General features: G+C 31.4%; 1 protein-coding gene across 1 annotated transcript in view; it reads left to right on the top strand.

Annotated features, from left to right (window-relative positions):
* The first annotated feature begins 7,691 nt into the window (after positions 1 to 7,691).
* The window catches only part of LOC129220733 (cyclic nucleotide-gated cation channel beta-1-like), a 58,705-nt gene continuing 43,373 nt past the window's right edge, over positions 7,692 to 23,023 (top strand). The window contains exons 1-5 of the mRNA XM_054855163.1: positions 7,692 to 7,773; positions 12,944 to 13,094; positions 15,280 to 15,398; positions 17,908 to 18,099; positions 20,874 to 21,082. Coding sequence (XP_054711138.1) covers positions 7,692 to 7,773; positions 12,944 to 13,094; positions 15,280 to 15,398; positions 17,908 to 18,099; positions 20,874 to 21,082 — 753 coding nt within the window. The remainder of the gene's footprint in view (positions 7,774 to 12,943; positions 13,095 to 15,279; positions 15,399 to 17,907; positions 18,100 to 20,873; positions 21,083 to 23,023) is intronic.

Genomic DNA, 23,023 nt, shown 5'->3' with positions numbered 1-23,023 from the left:
CCTTCTTTCTTGAGTTGTTTTTTAGATATTAATACAAAACAATTATATGACATAGTTGTTAGGCATTTAAAGTTTAACACCGATATTTTAGTTTTTATAGCAATAATTGAATCTTTCCGAAATTCTAGTCATAACAATGGAATTTAAAGGTAACATTTCTTTCAATGAATCTCGTATTTTCTTAAGTTACCTTCTTTCTTGAGCTGTTTTTTAGATATTAGTACAAAACAATTATATGACATATTTGTTCTTTGAATGGTTATTTCTGACTCGCAGAAATCTCGTTTGTAAGTAATCATTTCGACACAAATGCTACCAAGCTTATTTATATAGTTTGAGACCAATATTTTAACCTTTATTGCAATTACTAAATTTTCCTGAAGTTTGGCAAATCCGAATTTTGAACTAACTCTAACTGATCAAGTTTAAGCTCATCTTTCATGAAAGATTTTTGACTTTTCTCATTTTTTTACTGAATTTAAATCTTTCCTTACCAGATAGATGTCCACATACCTTCTTGAATAACTTGTTACTAATATGTTGCAATGCTTCACTAGATACTTTTCCAATATATTCTCTTGTGAATAGTTTTGCTTAATGCGTCACAAAATACTTGTATATCAAATGTTATTGAATAGTTTGTTATTAACAGTTGTTGCTTCACCAGATGCTTGTCCATATATCTTCTTGTATAACTTGTTATCAATACTTATTGCTATTTAAAAAAGCTAAAAATCTTTATTACTACTGATTTTGCTAAGTCAAATATCAAATTCTCTCGTTGAAATTTACTAAATTTTGAAGACAATGTTTTTTGACAGCGTTAAATAATATAGAGTAATTACCTCTAAGTCAAAGATTTTTCTATCCACAAATTACTTTTGATTGCTCTTTTTTGCTATTTTTCATTTAACGCGTTCCCCTGAGTAAGTAAAACTGATAATAAGAAACGCCTCGTCATATTTTCCTTAAAAATAATTAATAGTTTTAGTTTTTCAATTTCAACGAAATAATGAGTCGTCATTCAAATAATGGGCTATTGAAACACTAATTATAATTTTTAGTATCATTTAATTAAATATTACCATATGAAATAAATTTAATAATATTATGAAGTTCATTTAATAATATTAAAAATGTAAATATTAATATATTGAATTAATGACCGTTAGTGCAATTAATTGACTAATTGTTTACAATTCTGTATTCAAACGAATTATAACTTATAGTATCAGTTAAACGAAAATTGAGATCATTAGTAATTATATTAGTTCATTGATAGTTCACAGTTTTCAAATTAAATGAATTATAACGTATGGTATAGTACATATCAAATATATTATTAGTACATTAAATATATTATTATATTGCATTTATTTTTTTATTTCGTCCATATGATAATACGGACAAAACGCATCCACAATAAATCCACAAATATTATTATCTTAAATGTTTAACAATTAGTGCATCAAATTAATTAATTAATAGTTCTGAATTTTATATTTAAACACATAATCAATAACGACTGCTTAATTGAAATGTTTATTATAACTAACAGTAACTCCACAGACAAAGACTACTTTAATGAGTACTATTAAAACGTAAAAGCATCTAATGAGAAAAAATTAACATTTAAGCGAACTCAGAAAAAAAGTTTCGGGTCTGTAAATCCTCTTTGAAAAAGAAAAAAAACATGGCTATTTAGTCTTCGGTAAGCTTAACAGAATAAGCCACTTAACTTTAAAATGTTACCATGAAAGTATTAATTACACTGTTTTTCATGCTAACATTCGTAGTAAATCGCAGCGAAAATTCTCTGTAAATCTCGTTTCACCTTTCTGGTATGGTTGTGTTGGAAAAACAAACTTCACAGTACGAGGAAGCAGAACGGAAAGGTAAAATGTTAAAATTATTGCTTCTTGGTCTTTTATCATTTTAAGTATTTCAAAAATTCATGGGCATTTTATCCATTATAACAAAATTAAAAATTTCGAAAGATGTGTTTCTTTAACCATTAGTTATAAAAGAAGGAATAAAACTAATATAATTCAAAAAGTGTAATGCTGTAGATGTGTACAAGAAAAACATTTTTTTCCCTTCGAAAATGCTTTTTTTTTTTTAAGTTTAAATTTTAAACAAAATTTGACTTGATTTTTTTTACGTGAGCTGAATTTTGTTCAGAATTTCTGAGTAAAGTAGAACTCTCATAATTATTAACGTTAAAACAAATAAATAAAAAAACAAGGCTCAGCAGAACTTTTTTTGCAGTCGTTTTGGGTCTTGATCAATTTTACGGTAAGTGTGTTTTTGAAGGGGAAAGTTGCTTTTCTCTCGACTTTGGTATTTCATTTGAGTTTATGAATTTTGTTTTCATTTGTCTGATTTTTTGTGCATTTTCGATCATTGGTTAAGATTTTATTTACGGTTTCACATTTCCGTCCTATTTGGACCATTTTTCCTTAAATTAGAAGCATAAAATTTGGCACTTTTTTTGGTATCATGGTGATGTGCACAGCTATTTTAAAAATAATTTCATTTTAACTATCCACTTCACAAAACATTGGGACCGATTTCAACCACATACGGTACTGTTTCTGTTGATCTTTGCCCTGTGTGATCTTATTGGACAAATTATTTCTATCAGTGTAAAATGCGGGGGGGGGGGAGGTACCCGTTACAGTGGAGTCGGAATAATCGAGGGATATGTTCCAAATCCTATTGAGTAAGTCAAAACTTCACGTAGTGAAATAGACTATGTACGCAAATTTTGGTAAACATACACAACTGTTTTAAACAATTGTAAGCACCCCTCAAACTGTTGTTAACACTTTCTGAACTACATATTACTAGTTTTTGAACTAAGAACTGAGTTTTCACTTTTCCTATTTATTTATTTATTTATTTATTTTTTAAAGCTTCGTATTTCAACATGAAATGCTGCTACAATGCATAAAATCAATGATCAATTTGAGAGACATAAAGTACAGTACTGTAAGTATTATACAATAATCTTATATATTTAAACGAGCAATTCTTGTGGGTATGTATATATTTCGTATCTCGAAAACGGCTCTAACGATTTGGATGAAATTTTGGATTTAATTGTAAATTAGCATTCTAAGTTCATCTACATCAGTGTTTTTTCTGTAAAAACGCGAATTTTACAAAAAAAAAGGTTTTTTAATACAAAGTCTAATTGAGTTAAGCCTTGAAGTAAACTGTGAATTGGCGCATCAGGCAGACGATTTGCAACCATAACAGTGAAAATTTGTCTCTTCTCGCTTTAAAGTTTTAAACTTGCTTAGGGTTGCCAGGCTTGGCTGATATTGGCCCCTTTGGCTAATTTCAAACACACTTGGCTGAAAACAAATTCAAAAGCATTATGTAAGTCGATGTAAGGCTTTTTTCTTTTTTAAGTGAAACTATTGCTTGACCGTCCTACTTTATTTTATTTATTTATTTTCTTTCTACACTTCAAATAGTTTAACATGTTTTTTAAATCACGCATCTAAATTTTATTTCGAAGAAACGTATGTCTTGAGACTGTTTATGTTTTGTTAAGACAGTTGTTATCATTTGTTGGAATGGTTAGTGGATCATCTGTTTGGATGGATATCATGCTGTATGTAGCATTTTCTGGCTTAAAGTGACCAACTACACTAAAAGTACTTATTCAAAAAGAAAATCTCGATTGGGATAAAATCGTGAAACTAATCATAGTATGAAAGGAAGTATTCCGTTAAAAACCGATTTCACCACAGCAAAACTAGCTCCAAGGTCAAAATATTTTAATTACTGACAAGAAAATTGTATTGTGGAAACAAATGTGACAGATAGTTTAAAGAAAATGTTGATTTAATTACATTCAGAATCTTCTTTGTTTGGTACTTTAGTGTTATAAGAAGGTCGAGTGCTTAATATTTCGTTAACGTGAAGTTTTTTAAGCATATTTGGAAAAGTATTGAACCTTAGAAAAACACGAGCTGACAAAAAATAATTCTTTTAAAGCCGATCGAGGCTCGGTCGTCCAGGTACTAATAGTAAAATGCAACGCTATAGTAGTACTATACAGAAGATAGATAAATGATATTGACAACTGTAAGAAAGAATGAAGATGGTGATGAGTGGTGATGGTGCTGTGCAGTTGATCAGATAGTAATCGGTGTTCTCCTACATATCGAGGATCATCACCTTTCCTTTAATTGCCGTTTAGCTACTTTGGAGCATGTTCGAATAGAGTAACCGGTTAACAAGGGTTGATTTCATTATGTTTGATGACGTCAGTGGTTAGTGCGGTGAGCGTCTATTGAATATTTTCATGCACGATTTACTAACCGGTAAACTCCTGGTTAGTCACCCGTGAGACAGGGTTAACCGCTGCTCTATTAGGACATACCCATTATTTTGATTAAATTATTTTTTTTTCAAATTATTTATAAACAAAAAAAATGAAAAATAAAAAGTGGTTATCCGTTTTGACTTCGGTAAGTTTTTTGGGGAAAAGGTACAGGAAACAGCAATTTAACATTATGCGTATACAGGGACCGACTCCTTTTAAATTCATTCAGACCTACTACTTTTTTAACCTACTCTGCATATTTTATAGTACATCATGAAAATGCATTAATTTAGTTAGCGAAATATGATAATTTGTATTTTCAGGGGATGCCGGAGCTAAAAAGCACAGAACTTCCCTTAGAACAAGATGATCTGGTTGATCCAGAAGACAATTGTTCCCCTGTTGAAAAAATCCCCAACCACGCCGCAATCTCGAGTAGCTCTTCTGGAGAAGAGAACTTCAACCATCCGAATGTGCCGGATGACGTTCCGGTCATTGCCAAAGAACGTGACAAGAACATTTCGTATGTGAATCAAGCTTTCAGTCCGGATGAAGATGGAGGTAAGAATAGTTAGAAATTACTGATAGATTCAAAGCGTATTTTGGAACATTTCTATGAAACTCGAATTTTGTAACAAACATTAAGTAACTAGGGCAAGGTATTCTTCAATAATATTTTTCCCCTAAGTAAATCTTCAAGTAAGTAAGGTGTTTTTTTTTTTTTTTTTTGTCTTGCTTATGCATAAAAATGTACAAACTGCATATGACATTCAGTATTGAAGAAAAACTCTTTGAGACACAAAAAGGAATTAATTCAAAAAACTTCGTACGATTTTCTTTTTCCTTTTCTGGAATGTATCTTCAAGAAAGTTTTAATTTTGTATGGAACTTGCACCTTCCTAAAATTTTGAAAAAATTGTGCGTTTCATTATGTATTGTGAAAGAAATTGATCTATACAAAAGAACAACATAAATTCGAAAATGTTTGCTTTGATTTTTTTAGGGGGGGATATTCAGGAGGTACTAATTCCTTACAGAATCTGTTTGTGCATGAAATTTCGCATGCTCCTAACGTTATTTACAAAACACATGATAAACCCATCCAAGTGTGCAAACAGGGTTAAACACATTCAGTAAATTACCGCCCATTAGACAGGGCTAAAGCAGAAATACATGAAATACACCGCCTTCTCAGTCATTTCCAGCCGAGGAGATGGGAAACTATTCCCAGATCAGTCACTTTACTTTGCCGGGATGATGAGTGCTAATAATCACGAAACTGCAGTCCTCGGCTGGAAATGACTGAGCTTTGGTGTATTTCAAGGATTAAATACGTTTGACGACGAAAGTAAGCACTAATAATCGATGAAATAAATTAGTAAATCTAGTCGCCAAAGACAGCTTACTTATTCAAAATGCCCTGAATCTTTATTTAAAATTTTATGGTAATTTCTGTTTGACATAACAGTTGTATAATTTAATTTATTGTATTTTGCATAAGCACACTGGTAAAAATTAAAATGCTGTTTAAACGAAAATTAAAATGCTGTTTATATGCTCTGAAAAAAAGTTCTAGTTACTGGTATGCTTACTTAATAGTTGCGATCACACTAAAGAAAAAGCTTTTAAAAAATGACCAAAATTATCGATGTTTTGCACTAAACATAAAAACAAAATCTATTGTACTGCAATTACTCCAGGTTTTTTTCTATTTCATTGATTGGAATGACTTTCGTAGATTTCAAGATGGTTTACTTCTTACTAAAATCATTTGACAATTGCTTTGGATTTTATAATCCTTGTCAATGTACAGCATAATGTCCGTAATTATCCGATGTAAAGGTGATTCTGCAATATATATTTTAATTAGTCTTTTATTTGAGTTATAACTTTAAATAGTCTCTAATAACCATCAGTTCGATATTTTTAACTTGTAAAGACTATAATGATTATTTCTAAAATTGACAATGTTGAGTTGGTTTAACCTTTAAAATACAAAATTGGAGAAATTATTTGCTTATAGCTCAAACGTTCTAAATAGTGATTAACTTTCAGAAAGATGCAGTTTTTACTGGACCCTAAATATTATTTTTCATCATGAATTAAAATAATCTTTTTTGAAAACAAAAAAGAAAAAAGCTTCAAAATATAACGTCGCTGTGACTTGTATAAAAGTGAGATGTCCTTAAAAACTTAATTTTCCTCCTATTCGGTCAAGTTATGAAAAGGGTGCTCTACTTTTCTACCAGAATGTTTAAGGAATTTAAGGTTTCAAATTCGCCTGAAATTGAAATATGTAAAGAGTGATAAAGATTTACTTTTTCCAATTTGCAACACAAGATTTTAGCTGAATAAGCTCGAGGTATATCAGTTATTTTTTTGTTAAATTTTCCGTATTAAAGTTACAGCTTTAGCAGCAATACTTTAGTCGCAGTATTTTTTATTTTACTGATATTTTTTTTTTTTCAATTTAGCATTTAATCTACGTTCATTTCTCTAACATTTTTTTTTTAATTACTCAACCTAAAATGTGCGTAAGATACTTGATGAATATTTTTAAAAGATGAGAAACTCAATTTTGAATGGTTGTCCAAACCAGTTTCAAATACTACCTAATAAAATGTCAGTTCACAATTATATAGGAGCTTTGAATAAAAATGGAACGTAAATATTATTTCTGTAATCGCAAAACTTCAAGGAAATATACTAAATGCTTTTGATATAATACCATAAAGAATGCTTTATATATTACCGTTCTCCATAAGTATAACACGTAAAAACAAAGTAAAAAACAGACTGCGAAATGTTTGCTGCTTCCTATGAGATAATATTTACATAGAATCTCAGAAAAAGAAAATCTGTACTGTTTAATTGCAATCGTACTGTTTAATTGCATTTGATACACACATTTTATATATTATCTCTCTTCCGTACATTTTCAACCTTTCCAAAACTTTTAAAAGCAGTTTAAACAACGGTTGATTTACTAAAACGAAATCATAAACTTCTAAGTAAAACTAGATCGCGAAATATTTCTATTTCGATCTAAGCCCATAATTAGTCGGAATCTTTGGATAAAATCCCTCCCATGTGATCAAATGCAAAACATATCGTTATTCTCTTCCTTTCCCATCTTATAAGTGTTGGTAATTCTCTAAAGTGACTCTCGATTCCTCCTAGTGGTACTATTTGCCTACAGCGGACGTCTTTGCGCCTTCGCTCCGGCGCCAATCGATTGCGCAAGGTTACAAGATGGCTAACAGGGAACATTAGTCGGACGGTCTATTGAAATTGTGGCAAGAACGGAGGGAATAACTATTATGTTTATTTATAGTGCCTCCGTCCTACAGAGATGTGTTGTATGATTGGTAACTCTATGTCTACCTTCTGTCGAAGCGTCCACAAGATCAGTTTAAGTATCCTGAAGTACTTAGGTAAGCAAGGTTAATTATCGTCTGCTTCCTGCAGCAAAACATTAACTTCTAAACTCCGCTTATGCTACGATTTCCATTTCTCCAATGTTTTTTTTTCATTTAATAACATCTGTTGAAGCTAACTGCCACGTGCTTTTAATAGATGTTTATTTCTGGAATGTCACAGTAGTCGCAATGTGAACCCCTAATACTCTTCAACTCAATATTGTATCGCTATGCATCGAAGTAAAAGTTTCACTATCGATATTTCGGTGCGCTCCCGGACAGTTAAAATAATTAGAAAACTATCGTGCATTGAAATTTAAAATTGAAGAATTATTTTTAAGCTACACAAGTTGTTGATTTTAAAAATTTTAAAACATGTATTGATTTTTAAAATAGATTACTTATTTTGAAATAACTTTTTGATGTTTCTAATATTATCCTTTTCTCTACTTAATTTTCTACATTTGAGTTTAACTCGTCCAACAATGTAAATGAGTTTTAAAAAAATAAACACATTCGTGGAAAAATATGAAAAAAATTGAAAGCTATTTTGTAAAAAAAAATAAGTACCTTTTTTTAAGAAAATTTCTTTAAAATCTTCTTATTTGCAGATGTTGATACCCGTTTTACTGTTCTTTTTTCAAAATATATTTATTATAAATATGGACAAATTCCAATACAAACTATTCATCAAAAAAAAAAACATTTTACTGGAAATAAAGGCTTCTAAATCATAGTTGTTGCTCATATTGATAACATAGAACACTACAAATTGCAATGCAGAAGCAAAAACATTTATAAAAAATCTACTCAAAATGTTAACATGAAGAATTTTAATGAAACTTATACTCTAACAGAAGCATGAAAATATTTAATGAAAAGGCTAAAAAAAAACGTGACAATTGATTGAAGATTTAACATTGACTTGTTTAATTTAAGTTTGTTAAATCACAGCTGGGGTTCCTATTTCTAACAAAAAATTTTACACATTAAAATATAAGAATGAAAAAAATTTAACAAAATTATATTTTAAAGCAAAGATAAAGAAGTTTAGTGAACATTTTACGCAAATTACAAGCATAGAAAAGTTAAATGAAAATTTTGATTAATGAAATGTTATTTAAATATTAGTATGAAAGCGTTGCTCTAACATAAACATGAAAAATAGTTGCACAATTTCATTTCAGCTTATTTCCTTTACGATTTATAGTTCTTAATTTGCTTTAATTGATAAAAGATAACTTCAAGGGGGAGAAAATCAAAAATCAATATTTTGCTAGCAAAAACATGAAAAATAGTTGAGTAATTTAGTTAAGCTTATTTCTTTTTTATGAACTACAGTTCGCCATTTGCTAATACAAGTTTTACTCATATTTCTATACAATTCTCAGCTATGGCTTGAACTATTAAAAAAATTAAATTACAGGTATTTAAAATTCCTTTACAGATTTTAATTTGCACTATATTCGAATAGTTGTACAAATGGGTGCCATCTTTTATAAAATTAAATATTAAGATTTCTATTTGTTAGTTAAAAAGAAGTTGTTATTTACTTTAAAATATAAATTTTTAAAAGTATTTTTCACGATACATCTTCATTTTTCTTTGTAATTTGAATGGTTATACAAATGAGAACCATCTTTTATCAAATTAAATGTCAATATTTCTATTAGTTAGTAAATGTTAACGAGGTTAATGGTTTTATAGAAAGACGCATATCAGTTCTATAAAATAAAATTTTACAAATGTTGTTAATGACAGGTAGTTTTTTATAAACTAAAGGGTGTCCCAAAATTAACGCAAAATTTGAATTTGCCGCCATTTTTGCAATAAATGGTTGGCAACCCTGAAAAAAGAACAATTTGACAGCTGAGAGTTTAGGGTAATCAAAAATGGAGCGTTATACGATACAATAACGCGCTTTCATTATTGAACAATTGTTTCAAAAATAATGAAAGTTGAGGCTGGTCAAGCAGTTACTGTTATTGACGCTCGGTATCGCAACACGGTAATGCACGGGTGGTTGTGGTATTGTTGACATAGACCTTTGAATTCAAATAATCCCATAAGAAGAAATTTAAAAATGTTAAATCACATGATCTAGGGTGCCAATTCTGATCACCGAAATGAGAGAGTACGCGACTAGGAAGTGCCTTATGCAGTAATTGAAATGTTTCACTCTCTCTAGCTGTATGGTACAATAACACCCCCATTTTTACTAACCCTAAACTCTCAACTGTCAAATTGTTTCTTTTTTCATGGCTGCCAACAATTTATGGAAAAAAATGGTGGCAAATTCAAATCTTGCGTTAATTTTGGGGCACCCTTTAATATATTTTGCAAAACATTAAATTGAAGTAAAGAATACGTTATGCGCCAAATAACTTTGACACTAATTTCTATTTTAACATACCGTTTATTTTTAATGTCATTATTTTCATGTTTTATTGTAAAGTGAAACCTCTTCTAGCGGTCGCCTATCTTAAAGTGGTCACCCTTTTTAACGGCCAATTTTTATGCGGCACGGATTTTTTAGCCTATGAACTTAATGTCAAAAACACCCCTAGCAACGGCCACTCGACCCCTTCCAAACAGCCGCCAAAAAATTACAAATTTATCAAAAAATGGTCAGATCCTATGTTTATAAGCATGCTCTTTCAGAAAAAAAAAAATAATTTTAAAATTTTGGAAACGACCCCCATCTCTTTCATTGTAAGCTAATTAAAAACAGTTAATTTGATTACGTAGAAGTAAGAATACTTTTAGGAGTATTAAATTAAACTACATTGCAGTCATTTTAAAGTAAAGCAAATTGTTGGGCAGTTACCAAATCAAGTCAGTTAACGAAGAATTTTATGTGTTTTAGATACGAACTTTCAATTCTACGTATTTAAACACTTTTACTGTAGGAGGAGAGTACGAGCTTTGGAAAGTTTTTACGAAAAAAATTATTAGCCCTTAAACTTAATGTCAAAAACACCCCTAGCAACGGCCACTCAACCCTTCCAAACGGCAGCCCTTGTGGATGCGTCTGTTCCATATTTCAGGAAAATCTATTCACTTCCCATTTCTAATTGACAGCCTTTCAGTTCTAACAGGAGATGTCTTACTGGCTGTTAATGAGTTTCGGTATTTTTGGAGTAAAAATGTCACTCACGCTTATTTTATTAGTTAGTCATTGTGTGTGTGATCTTGGTTGCAAACAACACTGCCGAAGATCATTTTTATGAATCTCCAACAACGTACACATCAAGCTTTTTATAATTTCAGTGTCGACTGCAAGAAACATCCCAAGGATAACGATTCTGCAAAAATAAGTGTTTTTCAATCGAATATACTATTATCAGTAAGTTACCGCCTTATAGCCAGGGATAAGGCAGAAATACATGAAATACACCGCCAGCTCAGTCGATTCCAGCCGAGGACTGCAGTTTCGTGCTTATTAGCATTCATCAGCCCGGAATAGGTTGCATTAAAACCGGAATATTACAAAATTGTTAATATATATTGCATTAGTGCTAATTCTATATTAGCTACCAGTTTGTTGGCACTCTTGGCTTCCTTAAGAGGTTTTCCCACCCCCAGCTCAGTCACTTCCTATTCCGGTCTGATGACTGCTGCTAATAAGCACGAAACTGCAGTCCTGGAATGAGTAAGCTGGCGGTGTAATTCATGTAAATACAATATTAATTTGATAACAATTGTTGGAGAAGAGTTAAAACTTGAGTCTCAAATTGCATCCTTTCTTCAAAAAATGTAAATAATAACACTAGTCAACACCAGAAATGCATCCGGGTCAAAAATAACTATTTCCGAAGTATTTTGCCTCGCTAAAAACGAAACTCACCATAAAAAGTTGAGATTAACTCTAGTTTAAAAGTTACACAGCAAATAGGATAGTGAATTCTCACTGATGCTCTTTTTTCCTGGCAGATAGAAACACCTCCCATGGGAACTGACTGCCTCCTAAACTTTGACCCTAGGTTTGAATAGAAAATTTCACAACATGAAAACTGAAATGGACTACAAGAAATTTTTATTCTGGGAAGAGAAATGCCCAAAATCAGTCTCTAGTAGCTCCACCCATTTCTGCTTCCACCCACGCTCATTCTGCTGGGAATAATGAAGAACTTCGTAAAGCTGTGAACAAAGACAATTTTCCAATACCTTAGAGGGAAATTTCCAAGATATGTTGAAGTTAAGGTTAAGGAGAGAATTTTTCACGGCCTTCAAATACGCGCAATTATGAAAATCGGTTTTTGAAGAAAAAAAATTGCGAGGGGAGGAAAAAACACCCAGAAGCCTTTAAGTTTATTAGTCTATCTGCTAGTACCCGAAATTTCGACAAAAAGTGTCATTTCTGAGATAAAGTTGGGTGAGGTATCATTTTTTTTCCGTTTTTTGCGTAGATTACGAATATGCTAAGGTGGAAATCGAAATCGGTAGCTTTTGTGCAGTAATTGTCAAAAAAAGCATTTAAAATCATCATTTTTTTTAAATTTTAGCTTTTTGTCAATTGAAATAACTTTTACCAGAAATAAAATCCAAATGATAATTAGTCAGCTAATACTTATTTACTGCAGGCTCCTCTAACCGCTCGCTTCGCTCAGCATTTCTCGTGCAAGGATCGTACTCTTTTTGTGTGTTTTTTTTTTTTTTTTTTTTTTTTTTTGTAAAACGAAATGATTTTATGTATATTTAAGAATGAAATATCAAAAAATACTATTGAATGTATTACAATTTTAACTGTATTTCAAAAACTATCAAAGACTTTTGTTATTTTTTGCATTAACTAAAATTTTTTAACCATCTCAAATGCTTTCTCTAATTATAAAGAGTATTTCAGAAAAGTTAAAGAACCACAAAAACCTGTTTAAGAAATATATACCAGAGAAAAAAATGATCCAATTTCAACTGTTTCGTACAGGTGATTTCCAAGAGAAGAAAAGTTGAAACAATTATTAAACTGTGAAAAATGGAGAAAGTTTTGAGCTGACACGTGGTTTACAATTATTTATAACGTAATCTTGTAAGAGCTGTAATCGCTGTAAATGTGGATCTGCCAAATGTTTCTATAAAAGAAAAACGACCTTGGATAAGAATTTTTAATTGCAGTTTTGTTAAAAAATCATTGATTTTTAAATACTAATTCTTCAAGGCAAATCATTTGACATTATTTTCCCAGGAATTCCTCTGCAGCTGGCAGACCTTAACTACCTGAACCAAGAGCGTGGCCAATCATACAACACCGTTCATTCAACAATGCCTATAAATGAAAAATCAGGAGCGGGCACAGTCTCTCTCAATCCCAGAGGGACACATTTGGTGAGTATAAAGTTCGTATAAAAAACTATTAGACTGGATCTATCTGAGTCGAATAACGAGAAAAGTAAATAATATTACATATAGTAATCAGAAAGGAAACCAACTACCTATGTTTGCTCTCATTGGGGTAAAATCAACTCAACAGTTAGCAAAAATACGTTATTTGTGGATGAAAATGGAATATTGTTATTACGATGAAATGCCAAATTTGGGATCATGTGTCAATCCTTTCTAACAACTAGACATGATATACTCCAGTTTGAGTTAGCTATTTCATTGAATCAGAGCTCTTTAGTTAACAACTGGCCCTAGATTGGCGAAAACTTTTACAGAATTGATAATCAAGATATTTTGGCTTATGCTTACTCTTATTTATACATTTATAATGATCCCATTCTTAAAATCACGCAGTGAACTTTTATGTTTTCCTTTTTTTTTTACAAAAGGTACTAAATAATTTAATTGACTGCTCTGATATTGTTAATTCGATCCAACTAGCTGTCCCAAACAGGACTCTTAGGAGTCGTTCGTGTACTAAAAATATCTTTACTGGATTTAACTATGTAGGTAATTTTTGTCTTTTTAAATTTTACAAAATTTTAACATTCATTGTCGTGATTTAGATATTTTAACATGTCATTTTACAATTTTTAGTCTAGATGTTTTAATATTTTAAATGTGTAATTTGTTTCAGTTGCTATTTTTATGTTTTTTTTGACACTGCAATTGAATCTTCTCTGTAGTGTGCTATACGTTTTAATAAATAAATAAATAAAACTCGGCCCGCCATAATCAGGCGAAATCCAGAAAACTCAGCCACATTCTGGGAAGAAAACCCAAGGTGAAAAAACCTGTTATGCGCATTCCTAATAACCCGGCACTTTCACTAACTCGGCAACTTTTTGATACATATTAAGCCAAGTTTTCGAGACTCTATTGTAATAGCAAACACAAGCTCGATAATTTTCAGAACGAGAAATAAAATTCATTGACAATTTTCAATTCTTCATTCAAGCATTTTTACGTCTCGCGTGTAAATGACGCTAAAATGAACGACTGCTTGCACTTCTTTGGAATACATTAATTTTAATTCTTTCAATGCAAGATGATTAAAAACAATGATTTTGATTACGGAAAACTAAGAATAATTTAGGAGTATTAAATTAAACTACATTGCAGTCATTTTAAAGTAAAACAAATTGTTAGTCAGTTAACGTATCAGTCTTGTTTGTATATCAAAATAAATAAATAATTTGTGTACATTGGTTTTTAAAAAGCACGAACTTGATCGTTCAAGAAATTCAGATGAAAGCTTAATTTTTGTAATCATACAGAAAATTCCGGTGAAATCTTACGCAGAAATGAGTGAGACGTTACGCTACAGTTACATTACCATAGGGGTAACCTTCCACAAGTGATGTGTAACTTTACACCAGTTATTTCAGTCAAGTTTCTCCAGAGCAGTGTATTGCAGCTAAGCTGCCACGGATTTTATGGAGTAAGGTTACACAATTTTTTTTTTTTACAGTGCATGCACCCTGAACACCAGAAGGTAGAAGTTTGGCTTTGCTCCGTTCACCTGCACCGTTTCCGACTTAAGACGCCGTGGATTCAAGTTTGAAACCTGGTCCGGTAGCATCCATTGTCTAAATAATTTATGCCCTCAAGCACCTTTCCGGATACTAATCAGGTCAAATATTCGCTGAGGAGGCTGTATATGAAATATTTATGCTAAGGTTGAAATTTCTCAAGGAATTGCTCGTCTGCATGTTATAATATTCCCCAACAAAAAAAGATTATAGATTTTTAAAATATTTTACCCAGTACTTCTCCCTGACAAGCCCACACGCGTCATTTTCGTCGGCTTGTTTATTTCTAATGGAGGTGCACAATAGATCTTCACAATATGCAGGCTTAGTGCATTCCCCTGGCACCAGCAACTATTTAAGCAACTATTTCTCCATATCGTACCAACATCGGTGAATGCTATTAGCTCTTAAGAACTTTGTCGTTCAACTTCTCACCAGATGTATAAGTACATAACATGTGTGCATGCATGTATGTATCAATTTGACAGAATATTTTTAGCACCAGTACTTGATGAACCAACTAATAATCAGCATTTCAGACAGCTCTTTGAATACTAGGCTTCCTCAGTTTTTTCATTTATTTTTTTTTTCTTTTGCTTCGTCTTAGGATGGAAACTGATCGAGGCGCCTTCATTTCTCAAAGGATTCAGGACTTAGTCCAAGCTTTTCAATCAAGGACCGAAAAGGTAAAAGAAAAGCTTGTCCAGCCTCCTACACCTTCTCCCTGTAAGTTTTTGGTACAATTTTCATTCTTTGTCTAATTAAAAGTTATTAAATGTTATCATAGCGTTATAGTTACGGAAAATTCCTTGTTTTAATATGATTTTGAATGAGCACCAAAATTTCGCATTACGTTTTCACAGAAAAGAGAAATACAGTCATAAAGACTTCTGATAAATGGTGCGAACGTTATGACTGTAATAACTTGCAGAATAATAAGCATGCACTACTGCGTATAATAGAATCTACTCTATCTGAAAATTAATTCATTGAAAGAACACTCGTAAACACAAGATAAAATGAACACGAACGTTTATTTACAAGAATGTATACTGAACTGAACTAGCGCTGGTGCTGCCAAACAGAAAGTTAAATTTTAAAATCAGAAATAATGATACGATATAAAATCGATATCATAATGACAATGCTCCAGTTTGTTATATTTATCTTTAAAGGACTTTATATCGCCACTGTATAGGGTGTCTATATATATATATATATATATATATATATATATATACATATATATATATATATATAGTGTCTATACATTTTTGCTTAAGCAAGTTTTAATATGAAATATAAGATATTTCTACGAATGCACTATATTTTTTATTTCATATCAAACTAATAACATCATCATCAAACTTATAAACCAATACAAGTACTTAATAAACTTATACACTAATACAAGTACTACTAATACAAGTAAACTTATTTACCAATACAAGTAGTTAATAAACTAATAATAAACTTACATCAAACTAATAAAATTCAATATAGCCAATCCGAATATCTGGGTGCAATTGACATCGTTTCATCACAGACTTTAACATCTTCTGTTATGTAGTTGGTTTAAATTTTTAGCTGCTGCAGTCCTAATGTACTGTTTTGATTGTTCAATGCTATCCATCTTCACTTGATACACGCTGGATTTAGAAAAAAACCAAAGAAAAACGCTTAGTGGAGTTAAAACTGGTTATCGTGCTGCTTTGGGTCTACGAATAACCGCATCGTGTATACGGTGTACAATTTACGTCTTTCTCGCAGGTTTTTCTAGGACGTTGTTCATCTTATAGTTGCTATGGTAGAGTATTGTTCTTAAATTGGTGGTGATGTCCTCTTGCACCTTTTTATATGCTAATCCACATATGCGAGCGCAAACAATCGCTTTCCATTTCTCAGTTTACAACATTCTTTCAGATTACCTTCAAAGAATTTAGATTTCGAGCATATTTTTACTTTCTTCTATATCTAATATATAGAAGAAAGTAATGGATTCGTGCAAATTTTCGAATTTCGAATTTTGACGGATTCGAACGTTTTGAGGTGTGCTGAGTCCATTTCGACTATTTTTGGAAAATGTCTGTCTGTCTGTGTGTATGTGTGTGTGTGTGTGTGTGTGTGTGTATGTGTGTGTGTCACGTCTGTGGGTGACCAGTTTTTTGTGGCCGCTCTACAGCAAAAACTACCGCATGAAATCGAAAGAAATTTGGTACACATATGTGCCCCTATGTGAACTTGTGCCCATTGGTTTTTGGCGCGAATCCTCCAAACCCCACGTCTCCACCCCCTCCAAGGGGGATGGAGCAATGGGACGTTTTTTGAGTTACGCGTGCTTGCTATTCCTCAGGAAGTAACTGGCGGAATCAAACTAACTTTGGTCCATATGTTCCCATTAACAGGAACAGGTGCTGATTCAATTTTGGTGTCAATAACTCAAACGGGGGTTGAACTATAGAAGGTTTTTTGACGTCAATTGTGACTGCTGTATCTCAAGAAATAATGAACGGAATGAAAGAAAAATTTATCGGCAAGTAGCCCTTAGTGGGTATAAGAGCTGATTTTATTTTGGTGTCAACAGCTGAAAAGGGGGGTAGCGCAATAGCCCGTTCTTTTTTTCCATTGTGAGTGCCCTATCTCAAGAAGTAATGCTACGTTCTGGTTGAAATTTGGAATATATGTGAATCCATATGTAAACAGGCTTTGGTTCAATTTTGACGCCAATCGCTCCAAGAGGTGTTGATTTTTTTTTTTTTTTTTTTTTTGAAAAAAAAAATAGCTTTATTAATGCAACAATAAAGATAAATCGTAATCGATTGTCGTCTGCGTATTTCTCGTGATTTTAATTACATGCAAATGATCGGAAATATTATTTCAATGATTTAAAATTTTTAATTGTTGCCATCTTATGTTTGTTAACAAATAAAATATTTGTAATTAATTCAAGCAAGGCTTTTAAAATAACTTTCAATTTTCGCTCTTTGCTTTGCTTTTGCAATAATTCAGACATTGGGATGGTCGTCAAGTTTTTGCATGTGTAATTTTGTTTTTGTTGGGAATATTGCTTCCTCGTCAAGCATGGGGAGGGATCAGAAAAAAAAAAGAAATATATAGAAGAAAGTTTTGTGATGGCCACAACATACTAGTTCAAAAATGTATGGATAATGTATAAACGTATTTGATAGACATCGTACGTTAGCTAAAATGTCCAATTTTTTCACTCTTCTTTCAGCTCCACCTTTAGACAACTCTAGTGACAATGGACAGACCCCTGAACGGAAAGGCAGACCAAGACTCTATTCTTTGTTTCAGCAAGATGATCAGAAATCAGAGCTAGAAGTCTTGAGTGACACTATTAGCTTATGGTGCTGTCGAATCAAAAGGAAGTTCCTTCCGTCTTTTCCTAACGTTATTGACCCACAAAGTAAGAATCAATTCACTTCATTTTACCGATGAATTTTGCAGACCAAATGAAAATGATTGAGGATTGAAGTTTCAGTTACTAATTTAATGAAAAAAAAGATATTTCTTTTTTTTTTTTTTTTAATTATTAAACAGTAAAATGTGAATTAAATTATTTAGAAAATCTGATATTCCGCTAAGAGAGATACAAATCATTTTCCACTACTAAACATAGTATGACTTGGCACTCTACAGTAGAGCCCTTTTTTTATAAATAATACACTAATGACTACTAACTTCTCACACTTTTTTTTAACTTAAACTCTTACATTCTGAGTCTTTGGTCTCTGTAAAAAGTTATTTGCTTCCAATTTTTTTAAAAATGTATGAAATCATCTATCTTGTTTAAAAGGGTTTTTTTTTTCTTTTTCTTTTGATTAGTTACTCAATCTTCAAATAAGGTATGTGCGTCAAATAAGGCCACTCTAAGAATCATGGCCCAGTATCTTGTCATTTATGATTTAACAGGCTCTAAATTGTGTCCATTCTTCACATGTGTCATAGAAGGAAAAATTTTCATGTGAAAATTTAAATTTGAATTATGTTTTTGAACAGTGAAAGAAAGGCGATTTGGCTTTATTAAGAACACGGGTCATCAATAAGAGTAACTTTGAAGAAACGCAAAAAAAAATACTATCACAATGTAAAAAACTGAAAAAATCTTTAACGTTAATATAAAAACATATTAAACCACATTTGATTAACTCAAAAACACATTATCAAAAATTCCATATTTACTTCAATGGAAAGGAGAAGGATCAACCGTTACATTCAGGACACTGGTAAGTCGTTAATTTCTGGGATTTTTTGCAGACACACATAGTGCACATCCTGTGCACAGATAGTGCACATGTGTGCAGCATATGCAGCACACGATCATGTCCTCCACCCGATCTTTTGATGTCTTAATAAGGACACCGGAGTTCTAATAATAACAATCAGGAGCTTAATGGGCTACAATCTACTTTTATAGGGTTATCAAATCAGGGGCAAAATGACGGTACAGGACAAAGTTTTCTTTTTGAATTTCTCATTTACAGAAATTAGGCTTTCTGCAATTAACAATTTTCTTACAGTGGTGAACTACGGTGAGCCGTGAAGAAACAATATTTACGGTAAAGTAAGATCAGGCAATTTTGGCAGGATTCTTTTGTAGTAACTGAGGCTACACTTTGCCTGTTGATAACAAATTGCTTATCGATAACGGTTTACCATTCGTTAGGCAATTTGATGACGCTAAAATCACGATCTGGCGAATTTTAGCATATTTTTATTTTTATTTCAGTTTGTTTTGCTGATGCAAAGTAAAGGACGGATTCAGATGCATTCAAGGAGGAGGCAGTTGATTTCGGATACTTAACCCCTTTATGAATTTCCAAACCTCCGCCCATTAAAGTCATTAAAAATTGTCTCTTTTTTTTTTCCTTCTTTGTCTTTGGACTTTGGACTTCAATTTCTAAAAAATTTCGTAGGGGTGTACTGAACCTCATCCCTTACCTTAACGTCATCAAAAAGTGTCCTATAACGGCTTTTTTTTTTTTTTACTTTCTAGGGGAGAGCTCACAAAAGCCATCTAGGATCATATACTAAAAATTTTGAGAAAATTCCAAGGAAGATTCCTCTTTTTCGTAACGATATTGAAAATCGTATAAAATTACGGTTTTGGAACTTCAGTATCGAAAATATGCCGAGGGAGTGTTTCTACATCTTAGCTCAAGGAGGGGACTATCGCCTCCCTTGTATCTGTCCTCGTGCTAAGTTGCTTAAGCGAAGCTAGCTTTATTTGAATTATATTTTGAATAGCGTTTTTAATTGCTAAAACCATTGTTTTAGTTATAAAAAATAAATTATAAAAAAACTGAAAATGAAGCGTACTAAACTGTTTAGCTAAAAATTCCTAAAAACGACTTATAGAAAAATTCCATCTTGGTAAGTAACGAATGATAAAACATTGACATTAGTTAGGCTAAATAAATTTTTCAAATGTTTCACTAATATCCGCTCCAAGAATATTATTTGAAAAAAAAGGGCTTAATTACGTTAATGTTTGTAAGTATAGAAAACAGTTAATGTTAGTAAAAAAAACTCCAATCTCAAATCTCCACGAACCCAACTGTATGATACAGTGACTTGAAAGTGTTTATTATAATGCAGATTTATGAATAGGGAATGGGGTCGTTTCCGAAATTTCAAAAGTATTTTTTTCTGAAAGAGCATGCTCAAAAACATAGGATCTGACCATTTTTTAAATAATTTGACAAAGTTTAATATTTTAAATAGATTGTTTTAATCGGTGTGCTTTCAATTTTTACGCTTCTGCACATGACATTACAAATGATGTAATACTGACAAGTGATGTTACACTGATGTCATTAGTTCAGAACGCAATTTTTAATTCGCTTCTAAATTATCATAACCTGGAAACGTGGTAGACAGCAAACGAAACATTCAGTGCGCCAGTGGAGTAGTGCCGAAATACATCACTTGTGACGACATAAAGACCACGCCTTGTTTGAAAAATTTGGACACTGTAAAAAATTATTTAAAAACTAAAAGATTGAAAATAAAAGATTTCCCTCGCTCCAAGGTTTTTTTTTTTTTTTTTGGTTTATTCTATCAACTACAGTGACTAAAAGTAGTACTTTTGACGGATGGAAACAATCCCATTGTAAAAAAAAAAAAATTAAGTTTATTTGTTATTCAAGCTTCTAATGTATTTCTTGTGTTGAAATATAGGTAAAATTTACATTTCTTGGCTGTTTTTCGTGATGGTCAGTTACGTCTACAATGCCTGGTCAATTGTTCTTCGTGCAGTGTTTCCTTACCAAACCCCTGCCAATGTGCCCATTTTTCTTGTCTTTGATTACATTTCGGACATCATATATGTTCTTGACATTGCTCTTTTCAAAGTCCGTCTTCAATTTCTCCATGACGGCTTTTGGGTGGTAAGTAATTCAGAATAATAAATGAATTCTCTAGAAAAATTCGATAACCATGTTATTTTTATTTATTTTCGAAAAGTTAAGCTCGTATTATATAATATATATATATATATATATATATATATATATATATATATATATATATATATATATATATATATATATATATATATATATATATATATATATATATATATATATATATATATATATATATATATATATATATATATATATATATATATATATATATATATATATATATATATATATATATATATGCGATGCAAATCTATCTGAGAAACTACTAGAAATATTTCTCAGATTAATAAAAAGTTTGCAATAATATTGAAATACTCGTGTTTGCTTTTATTTAATTTTAATTCATTTATGTTTTAAGGTATTCGTCTAGGTTGAAAAGGCGATTTTCGACCAAAATTCACTTTTTCTCAAAATATTTTTATTCAGCAGCCCCATTCTTTAAGATTATAAAACATTTTTCTTTTTTAATCTACACGAGTTAGAACTCACATTATAAGCATTTGAATACCAAGTGTCTGCAGTATAACACGTGTTAAGTCCTTTAAGCACAGTTTTTGAAGAATGCAATTTTTGCTCGATACTGGCTACGATAAACATGATTTTGAAAATTCTATTCAGTATTTAAGCTTGAAATTTGGCATGCCTGTCTTGTAAGTACTTGTGAGTGTAACAGACCCCAGATTATGTGAAAGATGAAATATTTTTTGGTACATAGCTTTTTTACCCAAAAGAAGTGACTAATTTTCGAGACCTTTCTGGATAAAGTCACATAATTTGTCGTAAATCTTAAAATTCTTGAAATATTTCTTAACCTGTGGTATGTTTCATGTGTAGCATTTATACATGTGAAATAATCTAAGCAAATTGTTTGTAGCTAGTTAATTTTTATCAATACAGTGTTTCTCCTAACTAGTAATTTTCAGTCATTTTTGCCGAAAAATCACCCATTAAAAAAAAAAATTATTGATATTTTATAGTTTATTTTGAAACAAAATACATGTTTTAAGATCATTCTGCTTCTAAAAAAAACATTAATATTATTTCATAACAGTGTTTAAAAAAAAAAAAACTGCTCCGAACCTAGTCGGATACCTTAAGCTTAGCTTTAGTTAAAACTGAAAGTGGATAATTTGTCAAAGAAACATAAAAATATGCTCTATTAATGCAAAAAAATAATTGATCCATTTGACAAACGAAATTTTCATACTAAGAATAAATTCAATCTATTGTTCGTTTTTAGCCTACTTTCCCAGTAAGTCAGAAAAAAAGAAGAAAAAAGCATAAAAAAAGGCTTAATGTATCTTTAAAATGTCGCGAAAAACATAAAAAAATTCAAAAATAAATAAAAATGTTAAATAAATATCGAAAAATTAAAAATTGGAAAGTAGGGTATTGAGATGGGAAAAAATGTCTGTCGGTCTGTCTGTCCCCGCCCCGCCCCCCTAATAACTTTTGAATGAATAGTCCGACACGAACAAACTTTTTTTTGTTCGAAAGATCTCGGCGAGGACACCTCATTCCCATATTTCACTTTTTGATTTGAACTATTTTTTGTTCAATTTTGAACAGTTCAAATCCCTTAACATTAGCGTCTACGGGGAAATTCAAGGCAATTCCGAACTGTGAGGCGAATTTGCTTCAAACAAACTTTGCAGGGAAAAGCTTTTGATGAAAAACTTGTATATAAAATATCTTTTTGATTTGAAAAATTTTTCGTTCAATTTTGAACAGTTCAAATCCCTTAACATTAGCGCCTACGGGGAAACTGAAAGTCAATGTAGATTCCGTACTTGAAGGCGGATTTATTTCAAACAAATTTTGTTGGACATAGCTCTTGACGCTAAACTCCAGACTCCAACTCCGAGAATTTAGGAGCACCTGACTCCGAATCCGACTGCTGTG

The sequence above is a fragment of the Uloborus diversus genome, chromosome 4 (assembly GCF_026930045.1).
Source record: "Uloborus diversus isolate 005 chromosome 4, Udiv.v.3.1, whole genome shotgun sequence".
Taxonomy (NCBI): domain Eukaryota; kingdom Metazoa; phylum Arthropoda; class Arachnida; order Araneae; family Uloboridae; genus Uloborus; species Uloborus diversus.
This window is presented reverse-complemented; position numbering and strand designations above follow the sequence as displayed.